At 38.4% G+C, this 24771-nt stretch overlaps 1 protein-coding gene across 17 annotated transcripts in view; it reads left to right on the forward strand.

The window, feature by feature from the left end:
* Positions 1–24771, forward strand: part of Pbrm1 (polybromo 1) — a 112989-nt gene that overhangs the window by 53147 nt on the left and 35071 nt on the right. For all 17 annotated transcript variants that reach the window (XM_048355860.1, XM_048355844.1, XM_048355852.1 and 14 more), the window contains 4 exons: positions 4332–4608; positions 6395–6500; positions 11307–11949; positions 16695–16906. In XM_048355860.1, coding sequence (XP_048211817.1) covers positions 4332–4608; positions 6395–6500; positions 11307–11949; positions 16695–16906 — 1238 coding nt within the window. The remainder of the gene's footprint in view (positions 1–4331; positions 4609–6394; positions 6501–11306; positions 11950–16694; positions 16907–24771) is intronic.

A 24771-nucleotide genomic window follows, 5' to 3' on the forward strand; every position in this document is an offset into this window, starting at 1 on the left:
AGTATTTGGGATGCCAGTTTCTTTCTTGAATATAATAAGTAATTCAGAAATCTAATTACATCATAATTGAGCTAGCTTCTATAATGTTTGTTGCTACCCTTAATTTGTTGCTGGCTTCTCTAGGAATAGAAAGCCCCCTTACCAATCTTTGTGGCTATGATTCTGTAGCAAAAGGTAAAGACTTGCTAATAGGGTGGCATTGCTGATGACCAGCTGGTGGGTGCTGATTCCCTGATCAAAATCAACACTGTCAATCCAGATGGTGACAGTAAAAGTGGACACGTGGACACATAGACATTGTGTTGGCTTAGTGCTTCTTGTCATTTCCTCAGTCTCTGATCCTAATTATCCATTTTTATGGGGCGCTGGTGGCCTAGCTACTCAGGAGGCTGAGACCTGAAGATCATGCTTCAAAGCCTGCCCCAGCAGGAAAGTCCCCCGGAGACTCTTATCGCCAGTTTACCACTTAAAAACTAGAAGTTGCATTGTGGCTCAAAATGTTAGAGAACTAGTTTTGAGCAGGCTCAGGGACAGTGCCATGGCTCTGAGTTCAAGTCCCACTACTGACAAAAAAGTGTCCATTCTTGTGCCTCATGCCTATAATCCTAGGTACTCAGGCAGCTGAGATCTGAGAACTATAATTCGAAGCAACATGGCAGTAAAGTCCATGAGACTTTTATCTCTAATTAACTACCACAAAGCTGGAGCTGGAGTTATGGCTCAAAGGATAAGCTCACAAGCCTTAAGGGAAAAACCAAAAGCTCAGGAACAGCACCCAGGCCCTGAGTAGAAGCTTCAGGACTGGTGCGAGTGCGTGCGTGCACGCATGCGCACACGTATCCATTCTTTAGTATGTTACTAAATGCTTTTTAGAACAGCCGTGAATTTTTCTGTTACAGCTCATGATAATTGTTTAGTGCTTTTGTTTTCATATCTGTCATGCCATCTTACATTGACAGAGTGTGAGTTGTTTACAGAATATCAGACTTCTCTAAAAAGTGAACATTGAATGATATCTTCTATTTGCAAGCAACTTAGTGACCAGAAAGGAGGCAAATTGGAAAAAAGTGACATTATGTGAAAACAGTGTATAAAACAATTGCATAAATCATGCAACTATATAGGTATAAAAATGTGTGATTACTAAAATCGCTTTAAGAAAGATTATTTCTCCACCTAGTTTCCCCTTGCAGATTGTGTTCTAAAGTTATCTACACATTGCTACCATATTCTATTCAGAGTGGATTACGATTGGTAGGTACATACTGTCACATTGTACTATAGTGATAATCCATTACTTAGTATACTTTTAAATACGGCCTCTTGAGTATGCAATAATGAATGGCCCTAGTTTTGAGCTTCCTTAAGATTTATTTTAGCTAGATGTGGGCATACACTTGTAATTTCAGCAGTCAGGAGGCTGAGGCAGGAGGATCATGGTTTTGAGGCCAGCTTGAGCTACATAGAAAAACTCTGTTTAAAAAAAAAGAAAAAAAATTCTTTTACTTTAGTATGTTTAAAAGTAATGATTTAAAATGAAAACAAGCTAAACACAGTGGCATATACCTAGAATCCTATCTATTGAGGAAGCAAGAGACGGGAGAATTTTACCACAAGGCCAACCCTGGCAAAAGTTAACATGTCACTATCTCAGAAAAAAAGCATTTAGTTCAACTCCCTAATTATTGATTGATTGATTAATAACTATGCCAGTGTTTTTGTACCTTTCCAAAAGTGGAGAAGAATCAGTGTTATCAGTAAATGCTTTGAAGGCAATAGAGAATGCCTACAAGACTTCTAAGAAGAATCTGAAAATCAAAGTGACATTGAAAATGGAAGCCAGAAAGAGTCAAATAGAGAACTATCTTCTTGTAGTTTGCCTCATTCAAAAAGTATATGAAGCGTTTATAAGTCATATATATATAATAAGGACTACTGTCCATATTGGAAAGATAAAAAGTAAACATACTAGCCACTAAAGCTAATATGATTTTTATGAATAAGTATGAAATTTAGCTGTGAATTTTTCCTGGTAGCCAGGTTAAAATGAATGGACAGTGGTTCTCAGTACCAAAAGCAACATAAAAATCTAGAAAAAATTAAAGTAACAAAATTGGGTTTGTTTGGAGGAGGTCATAAGTGATCTTCATAATAGAAATTTTGCTTGCTTTTGAGAATAGAAGCCTTTTTGAGGCTAGAAACAACTTTCACATTATCTTATTACACATCACATCATCCTTCTCTTTATACAAATGATGAAAGGATACTATGTCCCAGTAAGTACCAAAATAGCAAAAGTATAGTAACTAGATTAAAAGTTTCTTACACACAATAGGTTTCACATACTGGTTATTTCTCATTAAAAACTGCCAGGTGTTAGTGTTTATTGGCATTGGAAGAAAGAACATCATGATATTGTTTGTTGGCAAAATTCAGTTTAAACTTGCCCTTCTCTTTAAAAATCTCATAAAGATGTGCCCTAGGTTCAGTCCCAGATTAGAATATTTGTTGCTTCACACAGAAAACCTATAGTGGAGATGTTATTCAAGAGAGAGAAAGCCAAGTGAGAGTACAAGGCCATGGGTTCGATCCCTAGTACTGGCATTTGGCAGGGTAGAGGTGGGGGAGAAGGATAGAATATTCTTGTAGAATATTCTAATGATATACATATAGAATGGTCTAATGGTAATTGAGAGTCAGTGTGCTGAATCCTAGAAGGGAATAGGGCTGATTCCTGGTCTAAGGCAATCTTTTTTTTTTTTTAAGAAATGGGGCTTGAACTCAGGGTGTGGGTGATATCTTTGATCTTTTTGTTCAAGGCCAGCACTCTACTACTTTAGAGACACAGTGTGACTTCCACCTTTTTCTGAGTCGTTTATTGGAGATAAGAATCTCATGGATTTTTCTGCTAGAGCTGGCTTTAAACTAGCTTCCCACGATCCTCAGATCTCAGCCTCTTGAGTAGCTAGGATTACAGGCAAGAAACACCAGTGCCCTGCTAAGTCAGTCTTTCATTGATGTGCTATACCTGGAATTCTTGTAATGAGGACTGATTTCATTCTGACTTCACTGGTGAAATCAGATAAATTTAGCACTTCAGAGCTAAATTTTTGCATCTGCTTGTAAAGTCAGTCCCCCATGTGAGACCTAATCAAACCGTATCTTTAGCAAATATTTGTTGAATAGAATGTAAGTCATAAGTCATTATTTGATACCTTCTTGGCTGTTTACTTGGAAACATCTGGTTAGAACCTGGCTAGAATTTCTTTATCAATGTCCTGAAGACATAAAAACAGTTTACCAGAAGTCTTACTGGAAGATTATCTCTTTCATTAGCTTATTGACCAACTCATTTTGGGCATGATCGTTTAGCCTCTTTGAGTCAGCTTTCTCAATTATTAGGACATGTGATCATTTGCCTTGTTTGAATCTAGTGCTCAGCTATGGTCCATCATATCTTATTCTGTACCACTCATATCAGTTTCTTAGCATCATGCCTCATTTGGGAAAAGTAGAGAACAAATACCAGAATTCAGGGCAGTCATTGCAGCATAAGTGGTAAAGGACTTGCTTAGGCCTAGCATAGGAGAGGCCTTGGATTCAATTCCCAGTACCACCAAAAAGGAGAGATTTATGCTTAAGGATGAAAATGTACTCTATAGAAACTGCTTACATGAGCCATAGGCCACTCCAACCTAAGTTGGTATTGTATCATTATGGTGGTAGAAGGAAAATATTGGAACTGACCCTGACATGACCAAAGCAGAAGAGATTTGTACCTACTTTATCTGTCTACCAATCTGGTAGACAGCCTTCTTGTATTTTCTGGCAACTAGAATATTTTGATTGGGAGTAGCTGCCTTAAAAGATGAAATACTTGTCATTGATAGGTTGTTTTGCTTCATTGTATGCTTGGAGATGAAGATGAATTTGTTTGTTTTCATCTTTCTTGGAGATTAAGATGTTAATAGTAGGAAATAGCTAATTTTATTGTACTTTTGCTCTGTTTATCTTAAAATTTTTAGTTGATTATACGATTTCATTTTCTTTTGGTGTCAGATATTTTCAAATACTATATACATTTCATGAAACATTGTAAACAGGGCTTAATGGTTTACCTGCCAGGATCAGTATATTTTAACTATCTTGGAAACTCCTGATATTTCTTTATAGCTTTCAGCATGTTTACTATGTTGGTGACACATGTAATTATTGCCATAATCATTGTGAAGCACCTGCCTGCAAAATTAATATGTTTTATTTCACATTTATCCTGTATAAAGAAAACTGAATATGTCATTTTCCCCCTTTTCTACCTCCCCCTTCAACAGTAAAAAGAACATAAGAAAACAGCGAATGAAAATTTTATTCAATGTTGTTCTTGAAGCTCGAGAGCCAGGTTCGGGCAGAAGACTTTGTGATCTCTTTATGGTTAAACCATCCAAGAAGGACTATCCTGATTATTATAAAATCATCTTAGAGCCAATGGACTTGAAAATAATTGAGCATAATATTCGTAATGACAAATACTCGGGTGAGGAGGGAATGATAGAAGACATGAAACTCATGTTCCGCAATGCTAGGCACTATAATGAGGAGGGCTCCCAGGTAAGGATGGGTGGGGTTCTAAAAGTAAGTATATTTTTCTTTAATTTTTAATAGTTATTATAAAGGGGTCGCAGTTACATAAAGAGTATATTTCTTTTTAGATAGTGTCACCTTGTCTCCACTCTCCCAGTTTTTCTATCCCATGTCTATATTTCCTTTGAATGGTAGTACAATAATTCATTTTATGAGACCGCCTCTAGGCCTACCTTATTCTTTATGACTAGATGTTAATATTTGGTCTTTGGGGGCTGGGAATGTGGCATAGTGTTAGAGTACTTGCCTAGCATGCATGAAGCCCTGGGTTCGATTCCTCAGTACCAAATAAACAGAAAAAAGCCAGAAATGGCACTGTGGCTCAAGTGGCAGAGTGCTAGCCTTGAGCTGAAGAGCTCAGGGACAGTGCCCATGCCCAGAGTTCAAACCCCATGACCAACAGTAAATAAATAAATATATACATTCATACATAGTCTTCGTTGCTTAAAATGGGAGACAATACATTTTAAAGCATAAAACTTCATAAATTGTAATTTGCTTTGCCAGTCCCTGTGTAAGTAATTTATCTTTTCTGAATATCAGTTTCCTCACCTATCGTTTTGGAATACTAGTACTACTTATCCGAGGGTTGGTAATATATACTGGTATTTAGAACAGTACATGATGTCAAATAAGCCATCAAAGGAAAAGCAAGTTTAGTTAAAAATCTTTATTTTTTTCTTCTGGGGTTCAAGCCAGGGCCTTGTTTAGAATAAGCATGTGTTCTACCAACCACATAGCTATACCCCCAGACTATGATTTGTAGTTCTCGTCCCTATCAGTATAGTTAGGGCACAGTCTTCCTTTTCTCATATGTTATGTATTTCATACCTTTTGTCTACTTTAAATCTCTCAGAAATAAATTGACATTTTCAAATCATTACATTCAAATACAAAATATATATCATGAAGATATTTGTAGATAAAAAAGATGGTCCTCTATAAAATAGAGGTTTATACTGTCCTCAAAAATCACTGGCTCCTGTACCACCTTGCTATATCTGGTTGAAATAAAAGCTATCCCTATAACAGGTGGTCAGAGGTGAGAGCATTTCTTTCTTCATTCACTCTGCTCTGGTGGGCAGTTAAGGGAATATGTATCCTCTAGTGGGAAGGTGGGAGGAGGCAGTTGTGGCACCAAAGCCTAGGTGAGTCAACTTGTTCATGGCTACATATTACTGCCCTTAACTCAGTCTTTAGAGACCTATTTTTAGCCTAATTTACTTTGGGTTAAGTCTGCTACTTTGAAGGTCCAGAGGAAAAGATACATTTTTTTGGAAAGTAACACATGTTACATGCACATACATGTATTTTGGAATTTCTGTTTGAAACTGGAAAGATTCTAACAATGGTTCTCAAACATTAGCATACTTGTCTGCACAATAGAATCACATAAGAAGCTTAAGAACAATACCATTCGGGGCCTAGGTCTTCCCACAAGGTAGTGATTGATTTATCTACAGAGCAGTTCTTAGCTACAGCTATTCTAAATCATGCATTTAAAATGTATTTCTTAATTTTAGTTTAATTTTGTTGTTTTGCTTTTTGTTGCTTTTTGAGAAAGGTCTCAATATGTAACCCACGCTAGCCTTCAATTCAAGACCCTCTTGCCTCCAGCCTCCCAATGGCTGCTGGGATTGCAGGGATCTACCACCATTCCCGGCAAGATAAAAATTGCTTAATGGGTGTGTATTACCTTAATAAAAGTTTTTTTTTTTAAGAAAATAATACTAAATGTATTTTTGGACTGTAGGTGTACAATGATGCGCATATCCTGGAGAAGTTACTCAAGGATAAAAGGAAAGAGCTGGGCCCTCTGCCTGATGATGATGACATGGCTTCTCCCAAACTCAAGCTGAGTAAGGCTCCCTCAGAGTTTCTTATTTGGTGTAGTCTGTCAGGGTATTATTTCTGAAATAATATTTAATTAAATGGTGAATATATCTTATACATTGAAATTCTAGTGTGAAGCTACTTTTCTCAATCACTGTCTTTTACTGCATGTTTTGAGTAAACTATGAAGGCATAGGAAGGGAGAAGGCTAGTTAAGGTTCCTCTTGCTATGACCAAATACCTAAGAGGAGGATTTATTTTGGCTCAATTTCAGAGGTTTTAGGCCATGGAGAGCTAGCACCTTTGCTTCTGGGCCACGGTGAGAATATCACGGTAAAAGTACATGGAGTAAAAGTTTCCTTGTAACAGCCAGGAAAAAGAGACATGGAGGAGCTAGGGACAAGATGTGCTTCACAAAGACATGTACCCAGTGACCTACTTCCTTAAGCTAGCCCTATCTTAAGTCCTCTCCCAGTAATGCCACCAAATGTTGAATCTATCTTGGTCCAGTCAGCTCTCAGTGATTGTATCATCACCTTGGAGTCTGACATTTAAGATCCAAACCATAATAGTGGGAGAGGAGGACTAGAATATGGTTTCAGGTTTTACTTGTTTTCTTGAGTGCAGTGAACATTTTACAAACATTAAGTAGGAAAAACATACATTCTATATCTGATACCTACCTGAAAGTGTATTGTGGAAGTATTTTGTTGTTTCTCTAGTGATTACTAGAATTAAATATTAATCACAGTAGCTTCCATTACACAGAATTTGAGAAGTTAAAGATAGTTATGCTCACCTACCATTTGAGTGCACTCTGGATAGTGGTTACATTAAAAACTGTAAAGAAAGACAGCAAAATTAATTAGTACTAGTAAACTACTTTTTTTGCCTTATTGAAAATGTGCAAATGAAAAAAAATCAAGCAAAAGATAATGATATTAGGTATTCTTTAGAGCTATGTGTGCTGAAAAGGAAAAAGTTGGCATCTTTTTCTATGAAATAACTTTAAGGTGAATTTTACATTTGCTTTGGGAATTACTAAATGATGATTCTTTGCTGTTAAGGCATTCATCTTTTCATGAAATTTTAAGTGCATTCAGAAAGTTTGCAAAAATTGTTCTACTATGTAAAGATATAATACTTTTTAAAAATCAATACTAGGACTTGAACCCAGGGTTTCATAGATACTAGGCAAGCATTCTACCATGTGAGACATGCCTTCAAGATCTATGTTTGTATTTAGGTTGTATTTTTTTGTTTTGTTTTTGGTTTGGTTTTGCCAGTCCTGTCTCTTGGGCTCAGGGCCTGAGCACTGTCCCTGGCTCCTTTTTGCTCAAGGTAGCACTCTACCTCTTGAGCCCCAGCATCGCTTCTGGCCTTTTCTGTTTATCTGGTGCTGAGGAATCAAACCCAGGGCTTCAGGTATGCTAGGCAAGCACTCTACCACTGAGCCACATTCCCAGCCCTGTATTTAGTTTTTTAGTGTCTGTCAACTGCCTGGCTGGCCTTGAACTGGAGATTTTCCTGCATCTGCCTCTCTAGTAGCTAACATTATAGGTTGGTACACCATGCCCAGCTCACAGTATCTTTTAAATTAGAATCCCATAATGGAGTTAGGAAACTAATCTAACAATAATTATCTAAATATTATATTTACAGGAAACAGCAATTTTGATAAGGGATAATATTTAACTTTTCTGTTTTCTTTTGCCAGTCCTGGGGCTTGGACTCAGGGCCTGAGCACTGTCCCTGGTTTCTTTTTGCTCAGGGCCACAGCGCCACTTCTGGCTTTTTCTATATATATGGTGCTGAGGAATGGAACCCAGGGTTTCATGTATACAAGGCAAGCACTCTATCACTAGGCCATATTCCCAGCCCCTCTGTTTTCTTGTAAAAACCTTGAAATATAAACATTGTAAAGAAAAATACAATGGACGCATATTTCCCTGTTCAGCATTTACCTTTTTGCTCAATATTAGTACTCTACCACTTGAGCCACAGCATCACTAACAACTTTTTCTGTGATTAATTGGAGGTAAGAGTCTCACTTTCCTGCCTGGGCTAGTTTTGAATCAGTGTCATCAGATCTCAGCCTCCTGAGTAGTGAGGATTACAGGCATGAGCCATTGGTGCAAGGCTGTCAGTTAACTTTTGATGTCCCCCTTCCTAAAAATTGATTAACTTTTAAAGGCCTCATCCAGTTTCAGTTTGGCAAGGATTATTTTATAAGACATTTTCTACACTATATTACATTGTATCTTGAAACAATTACTGGTTGAGATAGACTCTAGATAAGACCTCACATTGCATTTGATTGAGATTTCTTTTAGTATGTAAGCTTTTCTATTGAAGAAATTATGTCTCTACTATAGTTTGCCACAGTCTGAATTTTGTGGGTTATAACCCTATTTTGTAGTTTAAGATATTGCTGGGGTTTTTTTTTTCTTCTGTTACCTACGAATGAGTAGGTTCAACTAGGGATTTGATTAGATTCAATTTTGATTCTGTATACTTTGTTTGCTACAAAAACCAACTTCTGGCTGGGAATGTGGCTTAGTGGCTAGAGTGCTTGCCTAGCATGCCTGAAGCCCTGGGTTCGATTCCTCAGTACCACATAAAGAGAAAAAGTCAGAAGTGGCGCTGTGGCTCAAGTGGTGGAGTGCTAGCCTTGAGCACAGAGAGGCTTCAGGGAGTGCTCAGGCCCTGAGTTCAAGGCCCAGGACCAGCAAAAAAAAAAAAAAAAAAGAAAAGGAAAAACCAACTTTTTAGGTTATGAGTTAAGCGGCACACATCTGGTTGTGTCTTCTGTTGTTTGAACAGATATTGAATCTCACTTGACTAATTCATTGAAGAGTTATAAAATATTTCTTGCACATATAATTGTTGGAATATTTCTATTAACTGCCAGAAGCCAGACACCAATGGCTTGCACCTGTGATCCTAGTTAGTCAGAAGGTGGAGATCCGAGGATCATGGTTCAAAGCTAGCCCAGGCAGAAAAGTTCACATGATTCTTATCTCCAGTTAACTAGCTAAAAGCCAGAAGTAGAACTATAGCTTAAGTGGTAGAGCACAAGCATTAAGTGGAAAAAGCTAAGGGACCAACCACACATAAGCCCCATTGCCAGCACAAAAAAGAAAAGAAAAAGAACTAGACTTGCCAGGCACTGGTGGCTCATACTTATAATCTTACCTATTCAGGAGATTAAGATCTCAGAATCATTGTTTAAAGTCAACTCAGACAGGAAAGTCTTATGAGACTCCTACCTCCAATGAAGCACGCCCCCCCCCCCAAAAAAAAAAGCTGAATATGGAATTGTGGCTCAAGTGGTTGAACGCCAGCCTTGAGCAAAAAGAGCTTAGGGGACCTGGGCACCAGTGGCTTATGCTTATAATCCTAGTTACTCAGGGGGCTGAGATCAGAAGATTACAGTTCAAAGTCAGCCCAGGCAGGAAAGTTCGTGAAACCACTAAAAAGCCAGAAGTGGAGCTGTGGTGGCTCAAATGGTTAAGTTCTAGCCTTGAGCAAAAAATATCTCAGGGGCAGTCTCCAGGCCCCAAGTTCAAATCCCAGGACTGGCACACGCACGCATACACACACATACACACACACACACACACACACACACACACACACACACACACACACACACACACACGTGCACGCACTCTAGGAAAATGATTAGGCCCTCAGTTCAAACTCCTATACTGCCCCCCCAAAAGAAAGAACTACTAGATTTAAACATATTGCTGAGTTTAACCCATTACAGTTACTGTCTTTATTGATGTCCAAATTGTCTCAAGTTGGTATCTGTATTTTTTTAATTGAGTATCAGAAGTTATTGATAAGTTCTTCTACAGTTTTATGATATACCAGACTGGAAATCAGATATTTTTCAAACAGTCCTAACCTTTTTGTGTTTCTATCAAAAATTAAAATAAAAAGATATATGGGGCTGGGGATATGGCCTAGTGGCAAGAGAGCTTGCCTCGTATACATGAGGCCCTGGGTTCGATTCCCCAGCACCACATATACAGAAAACGGCCAGAAGTGGTGCTGTGGCTCAAGTGGCAGAGTGCTAGCCTTGAGCAAAAAGAAGCCAGGGACAGTGCTCAGGCCCTGAGTCCAAGGCCCAGGACTGGCCAAAAAAAAATAATAATAATAATAAAATAAAATAAAAAGATATGGCCTCCTTGATGATAATGTTTAAAATTTGTATTTATAAACTATAATGTGGGCTATATGTTTCTAAGATGTTCAGGGAATAGATCTAGAATATCATTTGTGTGTGAGTGTGTGTGTGTGAGAGAGAGAGAGAGAGGCTTAAGCTCAATTGATACTTTCAATTGAAGTTCAAGGCTACAAGGCTTTTTTATCAGTGTCCTCTGAATGTTTCTTTAATTCAAAAATTGAATATCTAAGATTAACAGAGATACTGGATTTAGTATGTCACACACTTAGTGATTTTCTTTACTTAGATATTTTAACATAACAACACTTACATTTCCTTAAAAAATATGATTACTCAGCTAAAATTCCCTTCCGGGTCTTTTTTTTTTTTTTTCAGTCTTGGGGACTTAATGTACTGAAGTATAGAGCACCTGGTTTCTAATTACAAGCACAAGACCTTGAGTTCAATCCCCACTACTACCCAAATCAAATAATTAATCTGAAATAATTAATTTTAAAAAGCTGTCTTATTAGACTATGCTGATTACTATGTTTACAAATCATTTGAAATAGTCCCTTTGTTGTGATTATACTGTCAACAATACACAAATTTAAGTTTGTTTCATTTTATCCATTTACCATTACATCTTTTTCTTCAGGTAGGAAAAGTGGTGTTTCTCCTAAGAAATCAAAGTACATGACTCCAATGCAGCAGAAACTAAATGAAGTGTATGAAGCTGTAAAGAACTATACTGATAAGAGGGGTCGCCGTCTCAGTGCCATATTTCTGAGGCTGCCTTCTCGATCTGAGCTACCTGACTACTATCTGACCATTAAAAAGCCCATGGACATGGAAAAAATTCGAAGTCACATGATGGCAAACAAGTACCAAGATATAGACTCTATGGTTGAAGACTTTGTCATGATGTTTAACAATGCCTGCACATACAATGAGCCTGAATCTTTAATCTACAAAGATGCCCTTGTCCTTCACAAAGTTTTGCTTGAAACTCGGAGAGATCTGGAAGGAGATGAGGACTCTCATGTCCCAAATGTGACCTTGCTGATTCAGGAGCTGATCCATAATCTTTTTGTGTCGGTCATGAGTCATCAGGATGATGAGGGAAGATGCTACAGTGATTCCTTAGCAGAGATTCCTGCTGTGGATCCCAACTTCCCTAACAAACCTCCCCTTATTTTTGACATTATTAGGAAGAATGTTGAAAATAATCGCTACCGGCGGCTCGATTTATTTCAAGAGCATATGTTTGAAGTATTAGAAAGGGCCAGAAGGATGAATCGGTATGTTTTCAAAGTCATTTCTATTTGAAGTCATACGTAATGTAATACAGACAGGAATGGTGTTCATACTGTTTCAACATAGGTGTATCATTAAAGTTGATAGCATAGCTTCGTAAATCCTAAAGTTTTAGCAGGAGCTAAAACTTCCTTTTTTTGTTTGTTTTTGCAGTACTGGGTGCCAAAGCTTCTAAAAGAGCAAATACATTCTGTGAAGAAGAGAAGGCATCCTGCTGAGTCTAGATTAGGGCTATGAGTGGAAGGAAGACAAAACTGAAGAATCTGGGAAAGGCACTTAAAGGATAAGTGCTTGTAATTGGAAGTGCAGGAAAACTTAAGTAGTTCAGTTACTATTCTGAAGTTAGACTCATATAAAAAGCCTTTTAGGTTTTATATTTTACTTTTTTAGTATCAAGATTTCTCAATTTAAGTGTACTGTAGACATTAAATATTCTAAAAGGAGCAATCAAATTTAATTTTTCATTAAATTTCCTTTGAATTTTATCTACAGTGTATCTTTGCCCCATGACAGTAGCATATTAAGCTAAATTCAGCAATTACCTTTTGTGAGCTCCTAGTGACACTTGAAAGAGTGTAAGAATTTAAATTACAAATCCTACAGTCTGGAGCTTACAGTCTTGGACCAAGAGCTAGCCCTTACTCTTGATCTTGAATGAAAAAAAAACAGTAATAATTGCTACTGCTGAGCATCTGCTCTTTGTAAAGGACCATACTAAGTACTTCAGGTACTTACGTCATGCCTTTCTACAGAAAAAAAATCAGCTTCCCAGTTTACATGTAAAAAGTTGTAGGCAGAAACAGAAATTACACAAAGTCACACAGCTACTAGATGGTATTACTTTTGATGTTTTCCACTACGGAGCACTGCTGTGGGCAGTCACCAGTCCATGTAGCCCAACCTTGAGTTCTTTAGAGCTTGAAGTCTCTCGCATGTATCGGCCAGTACTTATACTTAGAGAAAAATAATTCCAAATGTGAGTCAGTATATTAAAACCTAATGTTTAGAAAATATGGTGGTTTGAGGAACTCTGACGGCCAGAATTCTCCTTAGAAGGCATGACAATGCATTGTGGAAAAATAGGAAGATAGGTAGGATTGACATGAATTAAGGGGAAGAGTATGACTAAAGACAGAGTTAGGAAATTATTATGACACATTCCAGGGACCATTAGGCTCTTAGTGACATATTTAGCAAATGGCCCTTGTTCTTTGACAGTAGGGATAGAAATAAGGGGAACATAGGAAAATACCTTGCAGTCAGAATCTTCAGGAATTCATCATTCAACAAATTTTTATTGGTGACTGCCAGTTAAGGATAACATTCTAGATAACATGGACATACCAGTGTTTTCATGGAGCTTAGATATTGATTCTTATTCTTGGTTTATTTAAATAGTTCTTAATTTTAAAGCCGTTCTGCTCTCACCAAATATCTCCAGTGACATTATCTTGGGCCAGTCCTATAAGACTTTCAAAGGGCATTTTTCTTTTTTTTTTTTTTTTTTTTTGCCAGTCCTGGGGCTTAGACTCAGGGCCTGAGCACTGTCCCTGGCTTCTTTTTGCTCAAGGCTAGCACTCTGCCACTTGAGCCACAGCACCACTTCTGGCTTTTTTTTTTTAATATATATATGGTGCTGGGGAATCGAACCCAGGGCTTCATGTATGCAAGGCAAGCACTCTTGCCACTAGGCCATATTCCCAGCCCCAAAGGGCATTTTTCTATCTATTTGTTAAGGAATTTTGTTTATGTTGTATAAACATGTTTAAGAATTAAGCAGAGCTGGGGATATGGCCTAGTGGCAAGAGTGCTTCCCTTGTATACATGAGGCCCTGGGTTCAATTCCCCAGCACCACATATACAGAAAATGGCCAGAAGTGGCGCTGTGGCTCAAGTGGCAGAGTGCTAGCTTTGAGCAAAAAGAAGCCAGGGACAGTGCTCAGGCCCTGAGTCCAGGCCCCAGGACTGGCCAAAAAAAAAAAAAAGAATTAAGCAGATTTGCTAAGCACTGGTGGCTAATACTTGTAACCCTAGCTAACTCTTAGGGTGAGATCCAGAGGACCAAAGTTTGAAGTCAGCCTAGCTAGAAAAGTCTGCTAGACTCCATCTCCAAAATAACCTGCAAAAAGCAGGGCTGGAGGTATGGCTCAAGTGGTTCAAGCACTAGCCAAGCAAGCAACCTGAGTGAGATACCTCAGTACCACCAAAAAAAAGGAAAAGAAATTTTAAAAACGGATTAGCAGGTTAGTATGTTTAAGGAATTGGTAGACTTCATTGTCCATTAATATAAGACAAATACACAGTTTTCCTAACCCAGGGCTTTTCTGAAAAGTATAGGGGAAGCCATTTATCTTTGTAAATGAGGATAGTGTTATAACTGCTTGCAGTCCTTAATATGAATTACAGGTAAACAATAATGGATAGAAATGCATCTGTTTAAAGACTAATAAACTGATTTTTATCTACTTTCCATTGCCAGTAATGAAGATAGGCATTTCAGATGTTAATGAAAACCACATGTAGTAGATTTCCAGACTAATCTCTTAAGTGTGTCAGTGCTTATTACCATTATCCTTAAATACCACTGCCACCCAACAACCGGGACCTTGACATCCTTAAGGAATCTGTAGATTTTTGCTAAAATTTTGAATATATCCCCTAACCTGCTCACAGATTGGTTAGCAGAAGGAGAATCCTTATGAGTTACAGAAAAGTTTACTGTGGCAATTGTCCTTCAGCATTTTAGTAACGGTATAATGCCACCTCACGCAAGTTAACTACTTACTGGCTTTCCTAATCTGCTGGCATTTTCTTGGATCCCTGTTTTGACTCCCTTGCTGTTAGGAAGAATCCATGGGGGACAAGGACAAAGAAAGAATCAAGATTCTCTTCTAATCATTTTGTTGTTGTGGAATATCTGCCTTGTATAGAAAAGCCAGTTGAGGGGCTGAGAATGTGGCTCTGTGGTAGAGTGGCTTGCCTAGTATGCATGTAGCCCTGGATTCAATTCCTCAATGCCACATAAACAGAAAAAGCCAGAAGTGGTGCTGTGACTCAAGGGGTAGAGTGCTAGCTTTGAGCAAAATGAAAGCCAGTTGAAGAAAATTAAAGTTAGTTGTTTTTCCATCTTGAAGTTTTGTTCTTATACATTCAGTGAACACCTGGTCCCTTAGATTAACAACTTCTTCATAGTTCTTTGCTTGAATAAACAGAATTTAAAGAAGATTTATCAGATGTTTTATGACTTGTACAAACTTATTAAAACATGAAACCAGATTTCTTGGTTGAAGTTTGAATCTACTTTTTTTTTTTTTTTGGCCAGTCCTGGGGCTTGGACTGAGGGCCTGAGCACTGTCCCTGGCTTCTTCCCGCTCAAGGCTAGCACTCTGCCACTTGAGCCACAGCGCCGCTTCTGGCCGTTTTCTGTATATGTGGTGCTGGGGAATTGAACCTAGGGCCTCGTGTATCCGAGGCAGGCACTCTTGCCACTAGGCTATATCCCCAGCCCTTGAATCTACTTTTTGAATGCAAATCTGCATTTCTTAAATTTTTTAGGCTTTAAAGTTAGTCTAAAATGAATTTAGTTTTAAGAAAACAGACTTCAGAATCTGTATTCAGGAAAGTAGGTCAGGAGCTGGCAGAGTGACTAAAGGGGTAAAGTTCCTTCCTAGCAAGCAGTAGACTCTTGAAGTGTAATGCCCACTAAGCCAAAACAAAAAAAGGTCAAAATGATGTCTTTCTGATGGTTTCATTTGTATGTATTGTTTTCCTACAAACATTAGCATTTCTATAAATTCAGTGCATGTTTCAGACCTCTGTAGAAATACTCATTTCACTTATTGGCAGTGTTGTTTATGGGGTCCCTTTTCTGAAAGAGAGGCATCTGGAGGCTTTTTTGAAGTGATAGTCCAGTGACCTGTCAGCAGATGGCTAATTGGCCTTGTTTTACTTGTGACACTCCCTTTGACAAGAATACCTCTAATTGTTAATAAGATGTTTGTCTGTGGTTAGGCTTCTGAATAAACTATTAGACTTTGATATTCGTAGTTAATAGAATTATCTATACATTCCTCTAAATACAGTGGATTAATAAAATAGTATTTTAAGCCCATTCCTTTAATTTGTAAGTGGGGAAAAATGAAGCTCAGCAAAGTTCTGCATGTGCCACACAATTTTTTCATCTTTCAATGTATTGCCTCTGCTAATTCCTCAGAATTGGTTATTTTTCAGAAACTCTCAAGTTTGTAACTGTTGCTGGATACACTCATAGCTTTACAGTTTAAATAGGCAACATAATGTAGGTCCAAAAGGAAAAATGTAGACATCACCTAAATATTTTGTTAATACTTTTTATAATACTTGGGTCTGCAATTAAGAGAATGAATCCAAAGATTAGATGGTTAATTTCATCTGGAGCTTTGGTAAGATCCTTAGTTCTTCTGTAAGCTACCTTCTATTACAGTCATTTGATACATTTACCCTTGATGTCAGAGGGAAAATGCTAAGAAATGGCCAACAGGTGAGGCTTGAGGTAAAGGAAATTGGTGGGCATGGTAAAGTGTCACCTCAGATACTGTGTTCTAACAAACCTCACAGGGATAAACTTTTTAGAGCTATACAGAAAAATCTTTATAACAATTAACATAGCATCTAATAAAATTTAACATAAAACTCACCTGTTTAAAAGAAGGAACTTACATATCAATGGATATTCTTAATACCCTTATAGGACAGATTCTGAAATATATGAAGATGCAGTAGAACTTCAGCAGTTTTTTATTAAAATTCGTGATGAACTCTGCAAAAATGGAGAGATCCTTCTTTCCCCAGCACTCAGCTATACCACGAAACATTTGCATAATGATGTGGAGAAAGAAAAAAAGGAAAAATTACCAAAAGAAATAGAAGAAGATAAACTAAAACGAGAAGAAGAAAAAAGAGGTTGGTTTCTTTTCCTTTTATTAAGTATGAAGAAATATTATACTTTGTTCTAGCTGGAGAAGTCTATTATGTGAAGTCTTTGGCTGTTGGTATTTTATATTATACATGAGATGGAATGCTTTTATCGTGATCATTTTGGTTGTCAGACTGAGTAAGATTCAAAGTTACAGAGCCAGGCTTAGTGGTTCATGCCTATAATCTCAGGAGGCTGAGATCTGAAGACAAATTTGAGAGAGTCTTATCTATAGCAAAAAGCCAAAGTGGAGCTGTGGCTCAACTTATAGAGTACCAGATAAGCAAAAAAGCTAAGGGAAACTGCCAAACTGCCAAACTGCCCAAACCCCAGTACGGGTATTAAAAAAGATTCAAAGTTGTCTGTGGCACAACTGTTCTAAGGAATAATTAATTGACAAGTATGCGAACCTAATACCTCTTCATATTGTCATAACATAGATGACAATTTGAAGGGCCCAGCTGGAGCTAGAGCACACATTCTCTACAGTTACTACTTCAAATTACTACCACATCAGATATCATAGCTTTCCTCTTAGATACTGTGTGCAAACTGAGTAGATAATAATACTGGTTTTAACCTCATATCTTGGGGGAAAGTTTGGTTTTATTCATATAAATTTTAAAATATCTAACTTTGAGCCAGGCGCCAGTGGTTCATATTTCTATTCCTAGCTACTCAGGAGGCTGAGATCTGAGGATCATGGTTCAAAGCCAGCCTAGGCAGGAAAGACTGTGAGATTGTTATTTCCAATTGACCACCAAAAATCCAGAAGTGATGCTGTGACTAAAATGGTAGAGCATTAGCCTTGAGCCCAAAAGGTCAAGAACAGTGCCCCACATACAAATCTTAACTTTGAGTCATTCATCAGACTTTACAAATATTTTGATAATGAGATCTTTTTGTTACAAATTTGACCACTTCTGCATGTGTATTTGAGTTTATATACCTAGAAATAAATGACTTTACTAAAGTTATATTTGTCTTTAGCATTAAACTTGTGGTGTTTTTCCTCTTAGGCAGGAAAACAAAATGACTTTATTTAAAGCAATTTCTGATAAGTGAGGGTATATATTAAAAAAGGAAGCTGGCTAGTGAAAATAGCCAGTTTCTCAGGACAGAGGTACTCTAGGCAGAACAGTTGTCCTTGTTCAGAATGGGTGGGGGGTGGGGGGAGTGGGGTTATCGGAGATAGGTTTTTACATCTTTGCCATGAAAATAGTAGACTTGGAAATAAATGGAGTTGAATCTATAGCTTTGGTAACCTAAAGTGCATGTTAAGAAATATACTGAAAACTAGAGAGCTATAGAAGGGATGCTGAGATAAACTCTGTCTTGTGCATTCCTGACTGGCTGGGAAACCTGGTGAAGAGAACCAGGTAAAATCCAAGAAGCCAGTAAAGTTTTTTTTAAAAAACAACTTTTTTTTTCTTTTTTTTTTTCTTTTGTACTCAGGGCCTGGGTGCTCTTCCTGAGCTGTTTCACTCTAGGCTAGCACTCTTACCACTTTGAGCCACAATGCCACTTCTAGTTTCTTGGTGCTTAATTGGAGATAAGAGTTTAATGGACTTTCTTGCCCAGGCTGGTTTTAAACTGCAATCTTTTGATTGCAGCCTCCTGAGTAGCTAGGATTACAAATGTAAGCCAGTTATATCCAACAAAAAAGGTAAAAAAAAAATTTTCTTTTTGCCAGTCCTACGGACTGGGACTCAGAGCCTGAACACTGTACCTGGCTTCTTTTTGCTTAAGGCTAGCATTCTAGCTCTTAAGCCATAGCGCCACTTCTGGCTTTTTCTATTTATGTGGAGCTGAGGAATTGAACCCAGGGCTTCATGTATGTTAGGCAAGCATTCTATCACTAGGCCATATTCCCAGCCCAAAAAAGGTAAATTTTATACTACATATTTTACCACAGTGTCTTTAAACTAATAATATACTAAAAGTCATTAGACTCTATACTTTAAATTAAAGCTAGACATGCTGAGTCTTCCTGTAATCCCAGCTCTTAGGAGGTTTAGGCAACAGGATTAGGGATTGGAAGCCAGCCTAAGCTACATAGCAAGAGCCAGGCCACTCTGAGCTACACAGTGACACTTCGTCTCAAAACAAAACAAGCTGGATGCTGCTGGCCCATGCCTGTAATCTTAGCTATGTAGAAAATCATGTAAGATACTTATCTCCCATTAGCCAGCAAAAAGCCAGAAGTGCAGGTGTAGCTCAACTAGTATAACAAAAAAAGGCTTAAAAAATTTAAGCAAGAATGTGAGGCCCTGAGTTCAAGCCCCAGTACACACACACACACACACACACACACACACACACACACACACACACACACACACACACACACACACACAGACAGAGTGAATGCTGTGGTATGTTAAAATAGGGCATAAAGGAAACATTCAAAAAATAAATAGAATATCAGTTTGAAGAAAGCACCCAAGAAGTAGGATGACACAAATAGAAATAAAGATAACTAGAGATGAGTTTTAATTCTCAAGCCCAGCAGTACTTAGCCATTTTGGCTAGGCATTTTTAATCTATAAAAAGTACCTTTCTGATAGAAACAAGTGCATAAAGAGATTAGATGAATTCGAAAAAAAATTCTTTAGAATTTGGAACACCAAGTAACTTAAAAGAAAACTGACAGAAACTGGTCCAATTATCTTTGGCATATTGTGAAAAGCTATTCAAGAGAACAGAAAGAAAATATGATAGATCTTAAATACTGACTCACGCAGACCTGTGAGTTGCAAAATGAGAGGTATGGGATAGTCAAAGACAGCCAATTCTTTGATGCCTGTAAGGTTTTAAATGAAAATTTTAGTTTAATGGCAAAACCTGAGATCATATGTGATTGTAGGTTCCGAGATTTTTTGTTTTTGTTTTTGTTTTTGTTTTGCCAGTCCTGAGGCTTGGACTCAGGGCCTGAGCACTGTCCCTGGCTTCTTTTTGCTCAAGGCTAGCACTCTACCACTTGAACCACAGAGTCACTTCGGGCTTTTTCTATATATGTGGTGCTGAGGAATCTAACCTAAGCCATGTATAGGAGACAAGCGCTTTACCAGTAGGCCATATTCCCAGCCCCCGAGATTGTTTTTTAAGGTAACACAGAAGTAACTCTGTGATGATATCCAATTACAATCTTACTCATAAAAAAAAGAAAGATAACTAAAAGAACTGCCCAAAAGGCAGAGAATCCTAATAACTTCAGGATGCAATTCCAATTAGGTTTTTGCCACTGTATAAGGATTTTCTTTCTCCATACACGAGGAAATTCCTCATTTCCTTTGAGCTTTCAGCTGCCAAGTTGTTGTTTTTTCATAATGCCCTTATCACAGCTTTAATAGAATACAAATCACATAGAGTATGCTGACAGACTGCTGTACAATTGAACTGGAACTCAAAACAGAAGTAGTCAGAATTTCCTTTGCTGGGGATATGGCCTAGTGGGCAAGAGTGCTTGCCTCATATACATGAAGCCTTGGGTTCAATTCCCCAGCACCACATATACAGAAAATGACCTGAAGTGGCGCTGTGGCTCAAGTGGCAGAGTGCTAGCCTTGAGCAAAAAATAGCCAGAGACAGTGCTCAGGCCCTGAGTCCAAGCCCCAGGACTGGCCAAAAAAAAAGAAGTAGTCAGAAAAATCTCAATAGATACTAAACAGCATATAAGAAAGAGTAGCTGCCAAGTTTTTGAGGTCCACTTTTCTATTAGATTGTTCTAGGAAATAGGCTCTGTCTATTGTGCTTCTCAAATTGTTCCAGTCTCTACTTACTTCCCACTTCCAAAGTCACTTCCATGTGTTTTAGGCATGTGCTACAACCACATCATTCTAATAGCAAAACCTCACCTAAGTATCCTCAGGTTAGAAATCCCAGATCTCACCATCTAAATCATCTGAAGTATGTGTATGCTTGAGGCTCTGGTATGATCCATCCTGGTTCACCATTCCTCTCTGGACTTGTTAAAAAAAAAAAAATGTCCTCTAGTTAAATACAATGAGATATGTGTAGGATATACAATTACAGATATACCGGTATAAGGGGAAAGATGGAAGACAATGTTACTAAACAGTTTTTAAATCCACTGGATAAACACCTGTTGGCCCTCTAGCCCCAAAACAGTCCTCTTGGTTCAGCACTTTGCCCTCAGAATCATGGTTTTCCAAGGAAGGTGTTTGTTTTGTATTTAGCCCCTTTCAGTCCAGTTGACTATATTTGTACTAGTATCCAATTCTCAGGAACCTTCAGGATCTATATTGTATGTCAGAGATTTGTCAAGTCAGCTATTAGAATTATAAGGCTTAATATCCAAGTATTTAGAGACTTAAATTGGTGTAGCCATTTAGAGATTATTTTGGAATGGGTTGTTGTTGTTGTTGTTGTTGTTGTTGTTGTTGTTTTAAGTTGTCTCATGCTGGCACTGGTGGCACACACCTATAATCCTAGCCATTCAGGAGGCTGAGATCTGAGGATCATGGTTCAAAGCCAGCTGGGTGGGAAAGTCTATGAGACTCTTATCTCCAACCACCAGAAAACTGGAAGTGGCTCTGTGGCTCAAATGGTAGAACACTAGCATTTAGCTGAAGAGCTCAGGGACAGCACCCAGGTCCAGAGTTCAAGCCCCACAACCGAACCAAAAAAAAAAAAAAACAACAACAACAAAACAAAACTTGTCTCAGCAAGGCAAACTTAACTTCTCCCTAAGGGTGCATTGTCAGCCAAAAATCTGGCAAGCAAGCACTCAGAGGCTGCTCACAGGCTGCTCTCTGATTTCTCCCTAACACAGCAGGCCTCTGCTCAGATTGGTTGAGCTCAGGATCACCGTCTGCTTGAGATTGACCAGTTTGACTTTGAAATTAGGTTAATAGTACACAAGTAATCTCAGAATATACCCATACCCTCTACTTTTTCTTGAAGTGTGTCTTTATCCCAAAGCAGTTCCTCTTTTTCATACCAGTCTGAAGCAGGAATTTTTTTTTTTGGAGATGTCAAGATATAAGTGACCTTTATTGCAGCTTCTATAAAAGTATTCTGTACATTTCTAGAGAAGTATAAGTCACTAAACTAAGATAGCACAATATTATCTAATGGTAAAACAATAAATCAGCAAGCAAATAACCAGCTAAATAAAGAAATACTGGGAAAATATTTGACAAATAAAAGAATCAGACTTTCTTAACAATTTCACAAACTCTCTCTTGACTTTAAATCTCCCATAATCTTTTAACATTTGTGGATCCCAGTTTTGACTCTGAAAAAAAATCCACTTTAAGCATCTGTTCTATCATAGAAAGCTGAGAAAGCTCCCAGAAATATAGTCAAAATTGCTCTAGTCCCATTTTTGTTGGAATTTTTAAGCTACATACTTTAATAGAAATGACTATTTTTTTAATTCTCCCTCTTCCCCCTCTTCTGTTTTCTATTCTTTTCTTCAAATATTAGTCTCCATAGGAATTAGTCCCACAGCAACCAGTTAAAGCCATGTTTCAGTTACAACAATGAGGGACATTAGAATTGAGGTCAACATTGCCTTCCAAAGCAAGGGAGCCATTTACCTCTGAATTTTTAGTTGATGGTTCCATCTGGGGCTGTATTTTTTAGAACGAATGTTCAACTTTCGCTGCCATCCTCCCCCATTAGAACACATACCTCTCTTTTTCCTGTTAGAATAATATTAGATGCCATCCCAGTTTTTCTATGCCATCTTTGCCAGAGGGATTTAATTGTTCCTGGCCTTAGGTTCTCCTTATTGGATCATGATGGCTCTTCTGTAAACCTGGAGGTCAAATGACTCACTGGCGTTGAGATTCTGTTTTTGTCTATTGTTGAAGAGGGCTTTGATTTTTGAAATGCCAGGGTGAAAGGGATAGCCAATTGAACCAAAGTAAAGGTTCTGTTCATTTGACCAGAAAAGCCTCAAGCCAGGTGAAAGCCAGATACATTCCTATCTCCTCAAAAGACTAGATTTCCGGGAGACTCAACTTGTACAAGGTGAAGTTAGAAGAGTTGTAGAATGGTGACTTAACCAGCTGAGGTGGCTTTAATCGACCACTGTAAACAGTAGTGACACCATCCTTCAGGACGTGTTGCCCCAAGCCGCCTTGTCTTGGAAGAAGGCCATCATGCTTTCCATGCCGGCAGAATCTGTGGTCCATCCCTGAGGGAAGGGGGCAATCTCACGTCTTGGTCTACATGCTGCACATGAATAAAAATCATTTTTATTTAAAGTGCAAACAATATTCTTTCCATGGAATGTGCATTTTTAAAACACTTAAAAATTGTTCCAACTGGGGCTGGGATTATGGCCTAGTGGCAAGAGTGCTTGCCTCATATACATGAGGCCCTGGGTTCGATTCCTCAGCACCACATATACAGAAAATGGCCAGAAGTGGCGCTGTGGCTCAAGTGGCAGAGTGCTAGCCTTGAGCAGAAAAGAAGCCAGGGACAGTGCTCAGGCCCTGAGTTCACGGCCTAGGACTGGCCAAAAAAAAAAAAAAAAAAAAAAAAATTGTTCCAACTTTAGTCAGTTCATTATTCTAAGTTATCCCGAGGAAGTTACCAAAAATGTGGGCAAAACATTATCATTAAAAGCGAAACAAAGGCTGGGAATGTGGCTTAGTGGTAGAGTGCTTGCCTATCATGCATGAAGTCCTGGGTTCAATTCCTCAGTACCACATACACAGGAAAGGCCGGAAGTGGTGCTGTGGCTCCAGTGATAGAGTGCTAGCCTTGAGCAAAAAGAAGCTCAGGAACAGTGCCCAGGGTCTGATTTCTAGCCCCATGACTGGCAAATAAATAACAACAACAAAAACCATCTGTAACAAAACAAAACCATTTGAAAATGATAGCCTGTTCTGGAACCATTAAATGGTTTTATTTAGAGCCAGTTTGGTGGTTCATGCCTGTAATCCTAGCTACTCAGGAGGAAGAGATTAGGAGAATTCTGTTTTAAAGCTAGCCAGGTCAAAAAAAATTGTGAGATTCCCCATCTCAACCAGGAAGGAAAAAGGTGAGCATGGTGATGTGTGCATATCATCCCAGCTACACAGGAAGAGATCATAGTCTAGGCTGACCCAAACAAAAAGTGAAACCTTATTAGAAAATACAAACAAGAGAGCCTTAAGGATGTGGCTCAGGTGGTAGAGCACCTGCCCTGGCAAGTACAAAGCTCTGAACTTAAATCTCAATACTGGCTGGCCCCAAGGGCCAGAAGGTCCACTATGGAGTCCTATCCAAATTAGTGTAATCAAAGGGTTTGGGTGTGCACATGACAGATCTTACCCAAACTTGGCCGAGATGTCTTGACCTTTATTTAGATCTACCTTTCCCCCTGATTTTTCTTTAGCAGCAACAGCCCACAGGGGAGAAAATGGGAGTTTCCTGGAGCTAATCTGGCTCTGACAGCTGCTTGAACAATTCTTTAGTCTATTCTTCCTGCTCTCTGTTGTATCTATCCCAGAGTTGGGACAGAGATGTTCCTACAGGCCTTCCTCTGTACCCCAATGTCCATGGATTCAGGGTGAGAAACCTTCCCAGCCCCCTTTAGTCTGCTGTTCTCAATGCCAGTTTACAAATAATGAGGTCAGAGTTTTGGAGAAAAATAAAGATATCAGAATAAGGACTTTTTGAGGTATTATCTCAGAAAGAAGCACACATATGTGTGCATGGGGGTAAGGGAAGGGGCAAATGGAAAATCCCAGGATTGTGTGTGTGTGTGAATACACACGTGTGCTCATGCACATGCGTGCGCGCACATGGTGGCATGACTCCAGTGTTGGAGGACCCCCTTATTTTCTGACATGGTGGTAATTTTCCAGGTTATATTCCTTACTGTCCTGAATGT

The sequence above is a fragment of the Perognathus longimembris genome, chromosome 10, assembly GCF_023159225.1.
Source record: "Perognathus longimembris pacificus isolate PPM17 chromosome 10, ASM2315922v1, whole genome shotgun sequence".
In the NCBI taxonomy this organism is placed as follows: Eukaryota; Metazoa; Chordata; class Mammalia; order Rodentia; family Heteromyidae; genus Perognathus; species Perognathus longimembris.